This window comes from Falco rusticolus, chromosome 13 (genome assembly GCF_015220075.1).
Source record: "Falco rusticolus isolate bFalRus1 chromosome 13, bFalRus1.pri, whole genome shotgun sequence".
Taxonomy (NCBI): Eukaryota; Metazoa; Chordata; class Aves; order Falconiformes; family Falconidae; genus Falco; species Falco rusticolus.
Genome location: NC_051199.1, coordinates 7,186,266 through 7,201,580, shown reverse-complemented (window position 1 = coordinate 7,201,580; position 15,315 = coordinate 7,186,266). Strand labels below are relative to the sequence as shown.

General features: G+C 52.1%; 1 protein-coding gene across 1 annotated transcript; it reads right to left on the bottom strand.

The window, feature by feature from the left end:
* Positions 1-11,511: 11,511 nt before the first annotated feature.
* Positions 11,512-14,501, bottom strand: LOC119156835 (transcription cofactor HES-6-like). The gene is made up of 4 exons (XM_037407213.1): positions 13,961-14,501; positions 13,420-13,515; positions 13,182-13,260; positions 11,512-12,743 (listed from the first exon to the last, which is right to left on the bottom strand). The coding sequence occupies exons 1-4, from the start codon at positions 14,153-14,155 to the stop codon at positions 12,298-12,300; spliced, it is 816 nt and encodes a 271-aa protein (XP_037263110.1). The 5' UTR covers positions 14,156-14,501; the 3' UTR covers positions 11,512-12,297.
* Between the last annotated feature and the right edge of the window lie 814 nt (positions 14,502-15,315).

The window sequence follows — 15,315 nt, the reverse complement described above, 5'->3', positions numbered from 1 at the left end:
CCTGATGGACTGATGGAGAGATGCTGCTGCCGTGGCCGCATCCCCCCGACATGGCAATGCACCAATGCACCCCAGGGGCAGGCTTTGCTGCAGAACGGCTTTTTCACTTGGAGGCTGCACCATCACTTGGAAAATAAGATCGGGGCAAATACTTTTGTTATATCCCCCAGACAAGGGCGCTGAGCTGCTGGGTATTCGGAGTGATGGGTCTCGCAGCCCTCTGCCCTCGTGGCAATGGGCAGCTAAGCCGGGGTGCTTAGCATCAGGAAATGCCTCATAGTGCAGCAGTCTTTGAAGGCAAATGTGACCCTTTGATTGGCAGCCCTAAATCTGACTGGACTTAAAATAGGAACACCAGCGCTAGCTATCTATCTGAAATTTAAGTCTCCATAATCTTCATTTTTTTTTTTTTTGGCCCTGCTTAATTCTGATTTCAACATACAGGGATTATAAATAGGCAATCTGCAAATGGAAACTGTATAAAAATGGTAAGGGGGGTGGTGGTGGTGTGCTGTGGAATAACAGCTCTGTGCTCGCCTCATCTGCTCTTTCCCTGGGCCATCAGAGATGGGATGCTGTGTTAGGTGGGCTCCCGCTTTCATCTAAAGCCATTCTTACACACTCGTATCGTAACAGGTATTTCAAGCAACGGTGCAAACAGGGGAGATTCCTGTCTCTAACCTGACTGTTGGACACCAAACACTCCTGCACGTGTACATCCCCAAATTTGCACGGTCTCCAGGCCGGAGGCCAAATACATCAGTCCCAGGGTAACGGTGAGCAAAGCCTCATGCTAAGAGCCCTCCTCTGCTTCTCTGTCTTCCCCCATTTCCAGCTGCTTACGGTATTTTTGATTGCTTACAGCAGCCAAATCACCTTCTGCATCTCTATTTCACCCCAGAGATGAGAGTTTTTCACTGGCCATTGAAATAGTCCTTTGTACCTGGACCAAGCAGCCCCATGCTGTCAGGTCTGGTCAGTCGGGACGTTGGTGGCAAAGGTTTGTTTGTTTGTTTGATTTTAATTATGCTGCTTCACTGCAAAATCCCTACCAGTTATACCAGCATAAAAGCGCTGGGTAAACGAAGCTGATTTTGCTTGTCTGATGTGTTGATTCCACTGGTGGATTTTGCTGTGGTGGGGAGTTTTGCCAGTATAGCTGCACCAGCAAGACTGGTTCAGTGCAGGTGAGAGGAGCTGGACGCGTATCAATTGATTGGCAGCCAATACACTGTACCTCCCCGCTCAGTCGCTGCTGGCTCAGTGATGGGGAGAGCGAGGGTGCTTCTTCCTAAGGCAGTATTCAGTGCTTCGTGGGTAAGGCATGGCCGATCCATGCTTGTATCTGGAAGCAGGAATGTGTGGTGGGCTTCCATCATTTGGAGCAGAGTATTCATCAGGGAACCCATTGTATGCGCCCCTGTGGGTCCATGCTCACATGCCCATACCCCGTCCTACCTTGAGGTTGAGGGTTTCTCTTGAGAGTGCCCCAGAGCCAGATATTCCAGCACCCAAAACCTGAGCTCTCAGTAAACCCCAGGTCCTCAGGCACGCAGGGAGCCCTTGGACAGTGCTGTGCCGTGGCCTCTGGCTGTGTCCCCCATGGGGGTCTGCACAGGCTGTCTGCATGCAGGCAAGTCGTTTGGCTGACAGTTTTTGCCACCTTGACTTGCATTCAAGCACTTGGAGAGTCATCTGCTGGGGAGCCGCCACTCGCATGCTGCTTGGGTCCGGGTCATGCACAGACTTGCAGGGGAAAACATTCCTCCCCTCCGCCTCCTTATCTCCCCCGGAGGAATGCAGTGTCTCCTTCCTTTAATGTATACGCTCCGTGCTCTGTCACTAGGAATGGGCAGGGCAAACCAACCTTTGGAAACGACTTTTTTTGAGCTGGGGAGAGGGGGATGCTAAAGAGGAGCTGATGGTTTTGAGGGTGCTGGAGAAGGCAGGGAGCACGGACATAACTAGCATTTCTATCCTTTTTCCTGAGAATGGTGGTCCTCCTGCTCTTACACCTGTGAAGTGCTCCTGCAAAAAAAGACACGGCCCCTTCTCCACAGCAAACAAGCTGCAGAACCTCAAAGCCATTTCATCCTGCCTGTGAGCGCAGGAAACCTTCGGAAGCCCAGAATGAAACGTGCCCCGGCTTCCCACCCGTGCCAGGCTAGCTGCCTGCATGCTGCACAAGGGGCGCCCCAGGAGCTCATCCTGGCTCCTTCAGAGTTCCTGGGGAGTCAGGGCACACCAAAAAAACACCGTGGTAGGACTGATGGCAGCAGGTATGGGGCAATTTGCTGCTCACCTTACGCTCCATTTATTTTTCTTTCTGGTTTTTTCCCTCTGCTCCACACTGCAGGTTTCACCACTGCTTCGGGCTGGTTCTTCTGCCTGCGGTATGGTTGGCTTTATTGTGGAAAAACATAGGATCGTGGAGAAGCAATTATTTTGTGTACTGGCTTTACTCTCTTCGCGTTTTGCCACCTCCTGATCTTTCTGTTTCCCAAGTAGTTTGACAGATATTTCTTGTGTGGGTATGTACAAACATGCATGCACGTACACCTCTCTCTATATGTATACACATGCATGCAGAGAGACGCACACGTATGGATATATATGGTGGGCCAAAGAAACCGTGTTAGTTGCTGAGTTACTGCCATGTCCCTTAAGATGAGCGTGTGTTGCCTTCACATATTTATTGAGAAGGGCTTTCCACATATATTTGAAGGGGTTTTTGGAGGTGGCGGCACCGCAGGAGCGGTGAGCGCCGAGCCCCGGCAGGGCTAACCACCATGAGGGCACCTGCACCACGCGGCAGTGCGGGCAGCTGGGGGCCCGATTCGGCCACAGGTGCTTTGTGCCTCTGAGGCAGCTGGAATCTGCTGCTCCTCAGCCCTTTGCTGAGAAGAGGTGACAAGGCTGGAAAGAGTATTGTGGAAGATGTGAAAGCTCAGCTGGGACAAGGACATCTTGTGTTTGAGGAAGCAGTTGTTGTCCACCTCGCTGTGGTTCATGTCCCAGCTGTGGAAGGACTTGGGACCTCTGGCTGAGGATGGCAGAGACACGCAAGTGCCGGAGTGAACCTGCTCTTGTTCTAAACCATACAGCTTGTGTACCTGCTCTCCTGGTTGTTCATTTTTCTCTCTGCATTTCCTCTTTGACTGATGAAAGCCACTAAAACCAGTATTTCCCATTTCAGGCAAAATCCCCAATAAACAGAGAATTCTGTCCTCCCAAGCTGGCAGCAGTCGGTCCGTTCAAGGGAGACCATGCTGCCTGCTTTGCTCCTCTGCTGTGGGCACTTTTCTGACTCCTGCCTCAATCTGCCCATCCTCTCTCAGGATCCACCCCAACCACACGAGCAGCGGTGGAGGTGCACGGTGTGGAGCAGGACCCCCTGCTCGCCATGGGACCCTGTCCAGCAAAGGACAGGTAGGTGCTACCCAAAAGCATCGCAAGACTGTTGGCCCGGCGGCCCTTGGGGTGGAGAGGTGTGCCCTGGCAGGCAGATCCCTTCCCGCTCAGACTTGCTTCCCCATCCCTAGGGTACTGCAGGCTGGCTTTCTATGTGCAGCTGGAGCAGCGCCTGCCCTGCGCTGAGGGAAGGAGAGCTGTCTGCATGCTGGGCGAGGCAGCTCTGATCTGCCTGCCAGGAGCTGGATATAGACACAGACAGCTGGATGAAAGGGGAAAGGTGTGTAAAAATCCCCCCCGAGGGGCTAGGATTAAAGCTGTGAAACCAAAAGTTTGTGGAAACACTTTAGGCTCCATCTGGGGTAGCCATATTTCCCTCCAAAACCAGTGGGAGCTGAGAGATCATAGGCTCCAACTGTACTGGCGTTTCATTTTGGAGCAGCCATGTGGCTTTGAAGCACATTTCCGAGTTGTCCCCACTCTCTGTGCTCCATATCGGTTGGCGGCGCCGTTTTTGTGCACACAAACTGAGTTCATTTTGGTGGAAACTCAATCAGAAGTTCTGCTCTGAGCTTGCACCAGATGTTCTCCAACTGCGGAGGAAGCCGTGGTGGTTGAGAGCAGCAGCTGGTCCTCTGGGCAGCTGTGAGCCACATGCGTGTCCAGGGTTTTGGTCCAAGTGCCTAAATCCAGCTGGAAGTAACGTCCTTGAGCAGCGTACGTGGTAGATGTAGGAGCCTCAAACCCAGCTCCTTTAGCCAACTGATCTCCATTATCACACAGTTATTTGCTGACGCAGACACCGCCCTTGAGTTTATGTGACCTTCAGCCCTCGGTGAGTAGTGGTCTCAAGTGGGTGTTGAAGTTTAGCTCTCTGGGAACCACAGGTCACCACGCTTGTGTCCCACATGTACACCTGCAGCACGGCCTGCACTCAAGTGTTTTCAGGCTCCGCTCTGCCAGGGCGAGGGCTGAGTATTCCCCCTTTGCAGCAGGGTCAGCGTGGGCCATCAGGAAGAACATAGGCTTCTTTTTTATACATTGGATGTTTCTGGGAATGGCCAGAATGGTTTTCTTCTTCCATGTCTGTTTGCTGAGACCTCCATCAAGACTGATGCTGGGGTTTCCCTGGGATTGCTGTGGTCTAGAAAGTAACTGCGGCCATCCTGGGATTCCTTGGGAAGGTTTCTGCCACCCTCTCCTGTTGTAAAAGCATCTCCCCGGGAGAAGATCGGGGTAGCGGAGGCGAAGGGCTTGTGTGTTGGAATGTTTTGGTGGCAGGGGAGGTGCGCCAGCCCACCTCGCTGCCGGCAGTACCGCTGGCTGGTGTGCTGCATGCTGGCGGTGCTGGAGCTGGGCTGAGCAACCTGAGCGAGAGCTGCACGGTGCCAGGGACCACCCCCGGGACCACCTCTGCGCTCGCCGCCCTTGGGCTCTGACCTGGGTTTGGCAGCGTACTCAGCCGGTGGGTGCTCGGAGCAGTGCCGGGTTCCCTGCAGCTGTCAGAGGAACAGCTGGAACGGACAAGGGCTCTTCTCAGCTTTAACGCCAAGGCTTCCGCACTCCTCGCTGAGCTGCCGGTATCGCCAGTATCACCCGGTGCCCCAATCCATCACTAGCGCCTGGAGCGACCAGGCACCGCCGCCAGCTGGAAGGGGCAGAGATGCTGGGCAGAGCCTGCTGCTCTGGTATGGGCATTGCCTCCCAGCCTGGTGGAAAGGGCCAGGGCTGTAAAAAATCCCTTCTGAAAGAAACAGAGGGTCACTCCACTAAAACAAGGCATCTCCCAGCCACAAATTAACCTTCCCAAGCGCAGCTTTGTGCTTGCATGTTGCCTTTAGGTCAGCTGTGGGAGGACAGGCAATGCCAGACCTGGCAGGACACATGCCCTTCGTCCAGCGGGGTGAGCTCGGGCAGGGCTGGCGCTGTGCACCGCGTCAGCCGGGCAGGCTGGGTCAGGTAGCAAGACCTGGGCTGGCCGTACTGTTGCCCGCACAGGGCAGGATGGTCGGAGGGCACAGGTCTGGCGGGATGTGCGGATCGGACAAGGCTGGGCGCTGCGGGAAGGCTGCGCCAGGCACTGCCCAAGCGGCGGGGAAGGCTCCAGCAGTAGCAAGTGTATGTTTGGATGGAGGGACTGGGAAAAGGCAAGTGATAGAGTTGGGAAGAGGGTAGAGAAGTGATTCATATGGTGGCTGGAGAGGTGCTTTTCAAGTTCTGCCTCATCTCTTTAATCTGTACAATCCCTGGCATCTTGCTAGGGCTTTTCATCTAGAGATCTCAGAGATGAATACAATCATCACCCCCAAGTAGGAGACTGGAAAAATTCAGGTGCGAAGCAGCTGGAGGTGAGAGCTGGGCTTAGAACAAGCTCAGCTGTCTGGTGGGGCTGTGCTTAGCTGCTGCGGCTGCGGCTGCTCAGAAAAACCATGGGGCAGCTGATACCAAGTCCAAAGCCATGGCTGAGACAAGCTGTACCAAGGCTCAGGGCGTTCCTCTGGGGTCTTGGGTCTGTGTTGGAAAGTGCTCTCAGCTCCTGGGTTCTTATGGATGAGAGAGGACAAAGCTTTGGGCTGCCACAGAGATCTTCTAATAGGTGTGTGTTCCTGAGTGCAATGCCGAACTATGGGAATCGCCAGGAGGCATCGGTCTCCTTTTCCCCAGAGGATTTTGACAACGCATCTGGTTTGGAGAACCTGTCTGTCCAGGTATTGCTTTCGTTGTGTTCAATGGTCTGGACGGTTCTCCTATCACACCTATCAAAATAATATCTCAGCACTTTTCAGGAGTGCATGAAGTGGTGTGATTGCTATCCCAGGCGGATTGCTTGTTCTCACAGCCTCTCCAGTGGGAAGGTGCATACCTTAAAGTGCTTGCCTTTGTACTTTAATACTCATGTAGGCTAACTAGGGTAGGGCAGGGGACAGAGAGGTTTGAGGTTACGTGGTTGCTCCTGAGCGGTTCTTCCCACAGCTCCAGAGGGACCCAGGAAGTCCCAACTCCTGCACAGGGGTGCTCTGTCCTTGCTGTGAGAGCTCCTCCATCCCAAGGAGTTCAGCCGTGGCTCTCCTGCCTCACTTCACCATCCTGCCTAACATCTGCTCTTCTGAATTCTGTGGAAATGCTTATTTCTTTCTCCCTTCTCAGTCATAGGGAGTAGAAAGAAACACCCTGAGCTGTGAGAGATGGTGTGACTGCGGGGGGAGGTTGCTGGGGGAAAGTAAGCAATTTGCTAGGCTCAGTTTTGCACATGGCTTGTGCTGCAGAAGGTTACCTGCTCCCTGGCATGATCCATACTCCATCCACTGGCTAGCTGGGACAAAAAGGAGAGGCCTTCCAGAGCCGCTCTGGGGTTTCTCCTCACCTTGCAGTCCTGTGTCTGTGTAGGGCTCGCTTCTGGCTTTACAGTTTCTCCACTGAGAAATATTTTTAGTGTAGCAGCCTGGAGTGAAGGGTGCAGGAAGGTGCTTCCTGCAGGGTTGGCTCCCTTCAGCAGCCACCAGCAATGATGCTCATGGCCCACAACGGTCTGACCTCCACCTCCCTATGGGATGCATCTCCTGGTGAGCGCTGGGGGCTTTGAAAAGTACCAGCATCTCAGCTAGAGGTGGGAGAACTGTGGTGTAATGTCCCAGGGGTCAGCAGTGCTGGGGCTGTGGCAGATGGCTCCTGAGGGGCTAGCCGGGTCCCTGGGCAATCCTGTAAGGGTGCTGGGCTGCGAGGGTGAGCGCAGCCTGTGTGGGAATGCGAGGCGAACGCCACACTAGGACTGTGGAAATGCCTGTGTGTTTTATGTAAAGCCTTATTTCACACAGCTGACTAAGTCCTGTGCTTTAAATACACAGAGTGTGCCAGCAGTACACCAGAGCTGCCAGAAACGTCCGTATCAATAGAGGATAAAAGTAAGGAGGTGAGCGCTTCATCAAGTGGCTGTGAAAGGCAGTAAACTGGCTCCTTACAGCACAGGACAGCATTTCTGATGGGGTAGCAAGACCGGCCATGGGGTTTCTCCTCTCCGCCAAGAAATTTGCTGCGGAGCTATCTAGGCCTGCTGCGCAGAGGGAGTTTCAGGGCTGCGGGTTTAAAACCAGGTCGCATCCTCACGCCAGTGTGAGTGAAAGTCATTCTGCAGCAGAGTGCTGCTGCGCGGGTGTGCTGACGGGGTGCTGGGCAGGGGCAGACGGAGAGGGGAGAGGATTTTAGGAAGCTCCTAGTGAAGGAAGGGGTAGCTTGGCAGTGGTTTCTCCATCCTTTCTCTTACCCCAGCCAAGCTGTTCCCTGCCGAGCGGCTTGCCCACAGCCACAAAGCTTCTGCCCTGCCGTTTCCCCTGGCCTCCTTGGGAAGGAGACCCTGGAAAGGAGGCACCATTCCCAACCCTCCTGAAAAGCATTTACTGTTTGACAGAACCAAAGGGACGGTTCTCCAGCCCCAAAGAAGAGCCCCTTTGAGTCATTTCTAGAGGACCAGCTCTCTCTGTAGCAGCAGATGTGGGATCAACTGAAGAAGTCCCTTTGCTTGGTGGTTCCAGCCGCAGGAAACTGGTGAAAACGCTCCAATGTGCTTTTTAACTCCAAACGTGCAGTAGGATTTGTAACACCTAATGCAGGGACCGTAGGAGAGTCTCAGAAGCAGAGCAAGTTCCCAGGCTCTGGTGGGTCTGTGGTGATGCCTTGGGCAGCGAGCCACATCCTCCCCAGGGCTGTGAGTTATAAATGAAACATCTCAGCAGCGCGGAATGGATCCAGAGCTGGCTTCAGCTTCTGCTGCGTTATTCATGAGTATGTGAAAGCTCTGAAAAATGTGACAGACTTTGGGTTAGGTTCTCAACACAACGTTACTTCTCATGAGATGAAATATGAGCGTGTCCCTGTTAAGACAGGAATGTATACACTGGGAGCTGAGATAATGGCATATATAAAGGGAAAGTGAAGTCTTTGGTGGTGTGCTGTCGATGGGTTTGTTTTCATTTCCCTCCCAAGAGAAGTACTTGGCCAGCGAGGTACAAGCACTGGCAGCCACAGCAGTGTGGTGCAAATCAGTTTGAAAATGTTTTGCCCCAGAATTGCTTTTGGAGGGGGTTTTGCAAGGTGGCTTGCTTGTGGGTGCAGATGATCAGGAGCCCCTCCACAGCTCCTGGAGAGGTGACGCCAGCAACCCAGAGTCTCCTCTTTGCCACAGTGAGCCCTCAACAAAGCAGTCAGCTGAAAATTTGGCTCGCGTTCCCTTTTTAAGCAGCGTGTTCAGCCCTCTTGGGTAGCGATCTGCAGGGGCTCAACATCACTCCTAAATCCCAAAAGCATTTTGAGCTGGTTACTGCGGGTGACTGTGGGACCATATGGGCAGAAAGAGGTTGCTCCAATGCCCTGGGGTGGGAGGAGGAGTAAGGGAAAAGCCAGGGATGCTCAGAGGCCCCAAGGTATGTGTGTGTCTGGGAGAGGACAGCATGGCAGGGCCACAAGTTTTCTTGCATACTCATGAGCCTCTGTGCTTTCCGAATGGGAAAGGATTTAGTCCTGTTTGCTGAGAAATAAGTTTTCCTGTTGGTTTCCATGAGAGCTGGTCTAGGAGTGCATTTAATATAAAGGGAGATGCTACACACGTGGGTATTTCGTCCACCTGGGCTTACGTTATTATATACATCTGTAATTGCTTTGTGTTAAAGGCATATGGGGGTCCTGAGCCTCAGGTCCAGCCTTCCCCACATCCCCGTGTACATAGCAACTGGCCTCTGCTTTTTAATGCTCTGCGCACCAGTACACATCTGGAAGAGCACTTTGGCAGGGGACAAAGGCCAGACTGGCACCAGGCTGTCCCAGCCCGGCGTGCGCTGGGTGAGATGCGATGCATCTTGCAACCGCTTCTAGCAAACAGGTCTGTCTGGCCATGCCCATGCCGAGGAATCTGGTCTGGGCGCTCGTCTTGGCCGTTTCCAGTCTGCATATGAGGTGAAGACCTGAGTGTGCAGCATCCCAGCCATCTGTGCCTCCAGACCCCCGGCGCCTTGGGCACACAGGCCCAGGTGGGAGCAGTGGTGCAGCCTTGAAGGTGCCTCTTCTGGGTGCTGGGGGACTGAGCCCTGGGCTGTGCTGTGGCACCCAAGAGGCACAGCTGCTGGCGCCTGCTGCAGAGGTGAAAATAGCATCTGTACGGATCCTGCTGCTGTGTCCCGAGCGTGTGTGACGGTGCAGCTTCAAACACCAATTTATGAGGGCAGTGCTATGTACTCCACAGCAGCCAGCTGGCTGGGGGGAGCTGCTCTATGCCTCCTTTTTCCTGGGGAGAAGATGGTAGTAACTGGCAATGCGTTTTGGGGTTTGGAGAAAAAGGTGGAGAGGTGCCTATGTTGAAAAGCATCATATTATCGCTCTTGTACATTCCTGGGTTTGGTAAAACCAGGTGGGTTTGAAGTAAATACAGAGTTCCTTTGTCAAACACAAGTAATAGCTGAAACTTGTGTGTATGAAGTGCTATGAGCAATCTTCTGCCTTTCTGGAGAAATGTCTTCTTTACTGAAAACTAGTAACTCACAATGGGTTCCTGCAGCATTAGTTGGAAATGTGACGGGGAGATCATATGAAAGGTCACCATTGGTTTGAAATGGAGGCACTGAAAAATGAGCATCTTGTACTAAAACTGTTCCTGGAGATTGTTGGCGAAGTATTGCAGTCTTGATTTTCTATTTTAAAAACTCTCTCACCAGCTGCCATGTGACCCTTCCCTCCACACCCACAACCGAAAAAAACCTACTGATTAGAAACAGGAAATAATAAAACTCGCTAACCACAAAGCATTTTCAAATGCACAAAGTAAACAAGCAGAGATGGTAAGAAATATGTGTTTCCCACTGATCTCTTTTCAGCATGGTAACCCTAGCTGATCATGAGTCACTGGGGATTTACAGCTTTCAGGGGGAAAGTATGTTTTTGAGCTGATGCTGTGGAACCATAGTAAAATATTTTAATCACAGCCTCTCCTAGCGTAGCAATAAAGCAGCCACAAGCGCCATGAGATGCATTACTGACACCACCTAGAAGTAAAAGAAAGCTTCAGGCCACCCTTGGGGAGGGAGCTCGCCCCCTTGCCTGCCCCACGGGTCTGCGGACCCCCGCACCGGGCAGCAACGGGTCCCCGGCGGGTGCAGCCATGGGGCTCTGGTTCGATGGGGGCTTTACCTAAGCTCAGCAACATGCTTGGTAATAAACCGGGGAGGTCTTTAACATCTTTCCTCTGCCTAAATTCTGTGGTTTGCTTCGCCTGATTGTTTTCTCTGCCCTGAGTATTCTGTGCGCTTTGCTGTTTGCTGCATGGTTGCGGTAGGGTGATTTGGGTGCATTTGCTGCATTGATGGTCACTCCGCAGGTTCCCATCAGGAAAGGTGGAAGTCCTCGTTCCTTGTTTTCAAGCAGAGGGTGGAAAGTGATACTGCGGTAAAATCTGTACAGATCTGTGCTTTTACCTGCCTTCAGACCCCACGGCTGAAGAAACCTGCCTTTCCTCTGCGCAGCCATGTGTAGGCCAGTTGTTTCTCCTACCACCCTTACGCCACCACTCCTAATGGCTTTTCAAGAGGGCTGGATAAAAGGGAGAGCTTTACAGAAAAATATGCTAAACCCAGAGGTGATGCTTTTCACTCCTTCGGCATCAAATAGATCTCGCTGCATAATGAGCCCCTCTGAACTGCAGGTCCATTAATTAGTATGCACAGTGTTTGTTTAAGGCTCCTTGCTCTTTTATTTTAACTGTGAGGAACTTTTAACTGCCTTTGAGATGAAAACAGGGACCAAATGTTGCCAACAAGCTAAGCAGATTTGTCCCGGTCTCCTTGGTTCAATTTAAAGGGGATTTTACCTCCTGCCCTTTAGATTATCCCTGTGATTCCCTTACAAGTAAAAGCTGAAGCGTTGATCCAGGCTGATAGACCCAACTCCTGATTTCTTTCGTAACATTTTAAGCGCTGCTGTGATCCAGGTGATTCTGTCTGCGTGTGTGTGTGTGCTACTGCTTCTACAAAGCATTAGGGGCAAAACCCAAACCATCTCTCTCAATTGGATCCAGGAAAACCCATTGGTGAAAGCAGAAAACAAAAGCAGATCCCCAGATAAACAGCAGATCTGTTTATTCAGAGCAGATAGGACAAGGCTAGGAGAAATATCAATCATTATATTTCAAAAGTTTATTTAGAACTTTTAGTTACAGAAACAAAACCATAACCCCTAAATATAACTATATGTAACATATATATATATATATTTATACACACATATAGCTCCCTAGTTCAACAGTAATGTCAGGGCATCCCGGTGGCTGGGAACAGCACATCCCAGAGGGAACAATCCAGAGAGCATTTCTAAACAGCCTAAAAGAAGTCCAAGTCTCTCCCATTTGCTTTTTTTTTTTCCTCATCTCTGCAGCATATTTACAGGAATCAGAACCGGAATCTCATACAGCTGCACAAGGATAATAATCAAAATAAAAAGTAGAAGAGATCGGGCCTTTACCCCTTTATCCAACAAAGTGATCTCCGTGGCGTGTGTGAGAGCCGAGAGGTAAGCTTGGTGCCAGGGGGGGTGGTTGCTTGTTGTCTTGTATTTTTATTAATAGGAAGTTAATTATGTTAAGTATGTAAGACAAGAAAGCTGTATAATTAATATACACTAAAGAGCACGAGAGGATTCTATACAATAATTTAGATGTATTAAATAAATAAAAAATAATAGCAGCCTTCTACAATGCAGGCTACACATAGGTTTACTTCGGCTTGAAGTACCCTGGTCTTTAGTACACCTACAGGAACAGACTTGCTCCACAAGTGTTTTAAAGAAACATATCTATAAGATACATACGTGCGAGTGTCTAAGGTTAGGATAAGCATTTTAAAACACACTTTACCACGGTCTCCACATATCTAATGACCCCATTCTAGGGTTGTTATGGGAAAAATTTGGCTGCAGGACCTGTCTGGGCGGTGCAGCATCAACCTGGCTGAAACCTGACAGCGATGGCAGCTGGAAGGAGTTTTTCGAAGCCTGCTTGTTCTCGGCAGGGTAGAAGCGCTCCTGTGATGGGGTTGTGCCCCGAGTGCTCCCTTTAGGGCTTAGGGGGCTTTTTGGTGTCAAGACAGGCTGCTGAGAAGGGCTGGAGGACCTGAGTGTTGCTTTGCAGGTGTCTTCGCCAGACCTGGGCAAGGATTTCAGCAGGTGGTTTAGCAGCCGTGCCCCGAGGGTCTTGTCCACCCACTCGCAGGTGAGGAGGAGGTTGTGCACCTCGTGCATGCACTGGATGTACCCGGTGCTGTACCTCTGCTGCGCTTCCAGGCCCACTTTGGAGTCAGCTGCGTTGGGGAGGAGACAAAGGGGAGCTGGTGAGCGGGTACAAGCTGCGTGGTGGGTCCTGCTTAAAAGCATTGATCAGGTTTCCCTTCGCCCACAAGCTCCCTGGAGGCTCGTTGAAGCCCACCGGGCTTTACTACGAGGTGAATCATTCGCAGGGCACAGGGGGAAGGTGAGGCAGGGTGTGAGCCACCCAGGCAGGCAGCCCCCACGCCCTGCTGCCCACCGCCAAGGGCAAAACTAGACCAAAAAGCAGCTCTGGAAGGAAAAATAACCTCCCGTGGGTTAACCTGTGCCCAGCTCCATCTCCCCATCTAGTGGAGAAAGCCAAACGGAGCCGCAGCCCGGGCCCCAGCAGGTTTGAAAGATGCTTTTTGCGGAGTGGGCAGGGGATGAGCGCTGCTGGCACCCCTGGCAGGGTGGGCGCAGCGGGCACTCACCCATCAGCTTGCTGCTCTGGATGTTCTGCAGGTGCTTCACTGTCATCTCCAGGATGTCTGCTTTTTCCAGTTTAGACTGCTGAGGAGGAAAGAACGTGGCAGTTAGAGGCGACAAAGGGTTTGTACCATGTCTAGTTGCTCAAAAGAAAAGACACCCCCCTCAAAAAAACCCCCAAACCAACCAGCCCAATCCTCCACCAACAAAGGGACAAAAAGCAGCAAAAAAATGAGCACTTACATCCAGGTGAAAAGCACCCACCACCGTCTCCTTCAGCTGGTCCAAGCAGTTATTAATCCTTTCCCTTCGCTTCCGCTCAATGAGGGGTTTCCTTAACTGGCAGGGAAAAGAAAAGGGGGGAAACTTGCAGTTGATATTTTTTTCTTCCTCCCTGCTGCAGTTCAGCGAGGGCAGAGCCGTGTCGCCAGCGTGGGGTGAGGCGATGCTGGGCCGGGACAAGGTCTGGATGGAGACTGCACCACCCCCAGCTCTGGTCATGGCCTGTCCCTCAGCCGGGAGCAGCTCCCACTTCTCCCACTTCCATTCGTTTTAAGCAGAGTTTACCCATAACAAAACAGAGAGAAGATTTTCTAAAGCTGAGAAAGGAAGCAGCAAAACCACCCACATGGGTTAAATTCAGAGAAAGCACCTTTATAATAAAAAGAAAACAAAAATTGTCCCCTTTCTCTTTCCTAGAAGCAGTGCCTGTAGCCGCGGCACTCATCATGCCCGGTGCTGGCATCCCTGCGGATGCTGCTGCAGTGGCGTGGAGGGGACCTACCTTCCTCTCCTCCTTGGTGCTGGCGAGCTTGTGGGTGCCACCGGCGGTGGTGGTGGCGGTCATTCTAATCCAGCCTGGCCACGCCGGGAGGACGGGATGGGAAGGAGGCACTTGGGCGGTGGGTCTCTCCCTTTCCCGATGGGCTCTTTGCTGCCGTGCGGCTCCTCTGCTGTATTTATAACCCAGAATTAGCATGTGAAAGGGGACTTGCCTTGGCGGGACTTCTTTTCCCACACGAGGGGTCGAGCCCGGAGGTTTGTGGCCATCAATCAAAGCTGACAGGTCACTGCTTCTTTTCAATGACCACGCCGGCCCCCCCAAATGGCGACAGATGTCCAGCCTCCGACGCCGGGCTTTGGAGGGATCTTTTGTTAGGAAAGAAGGGAAGGAAAATGGGCGCGCTCTGAGCAGCTTGCATGGCTCCTCGCTCAATTTGCACAGATTCCCAGGGAGGCAAACAATAGCCGAGGAGCGGTTGAGTTACACCTGGGAAAATGCCTTCTGCCCATCTTTTCCCCTTCTATCTCCTGGAAGCGATGCCTATTTCTACCTGCTAACCTCAGCCCTCGTCATTTCACATCTTTGAAGCAGCCTCTTCATTTCATAATAGAGTGCTCGAGCTAGGAGTTCCTGCTCCCAGGAATTATTATTACAAGGTAATGATCGATTAAAAACTGTTGACAGCAGACACCAGTAGGAAGGTTGTTTCCATCACAGAAATCCTCTAGGGAAACCATGGGAGCTTTATTTATCTCTTGGGAACTTGAGTTCTCTGTTGCACACGGACGGATATAGGAAATACAAAATTTTTTCAGTTTGTGGCTGCTGCGTGGAATTTAATATTAAACTTGCAGGCTGCTGCAGATGCAAATGAATCTGGAGGAGAGTCAGTTCTGTGGGATTTTGACTACTTTAATTTCCCCCCCTCCCCATGCTGCAGGGAGGCGGGGTGGCTTTGGGGGGAAGGGTGTTCTGTTCGCTCCTCTGAAATGCTAGTGCAGAAGCAGATGGGCCTTTGGAGCAGACTTGGCACAGGATGAGCCTGCACTTTTATGCACTTTTATCCCTCCTGCCTGGTTTGGGGGAGGGTGGGGCGGGGGCGGGGGGGGAGTATGAAGGAGTTTTTCGTGACCCTGCTTTTGCTTTCTGACCGTTGCTTTGCTAATGAGCAGGATTTGGCAGCGTCCTGTCGAGTCCCGCAGGTGAAGCCCTTTGGGTTGGTGTCGAATATGTCACCTAATTGAAATGGAGAGGAAGCGGCCACAGCGGTGCCGAAGGGCTGCAAGCCAGCCCAACCCGTCGGTGGGATGCCCCGTCGGTGGGATGCCCCATTGGTGGGATTGACCCATCAGTGG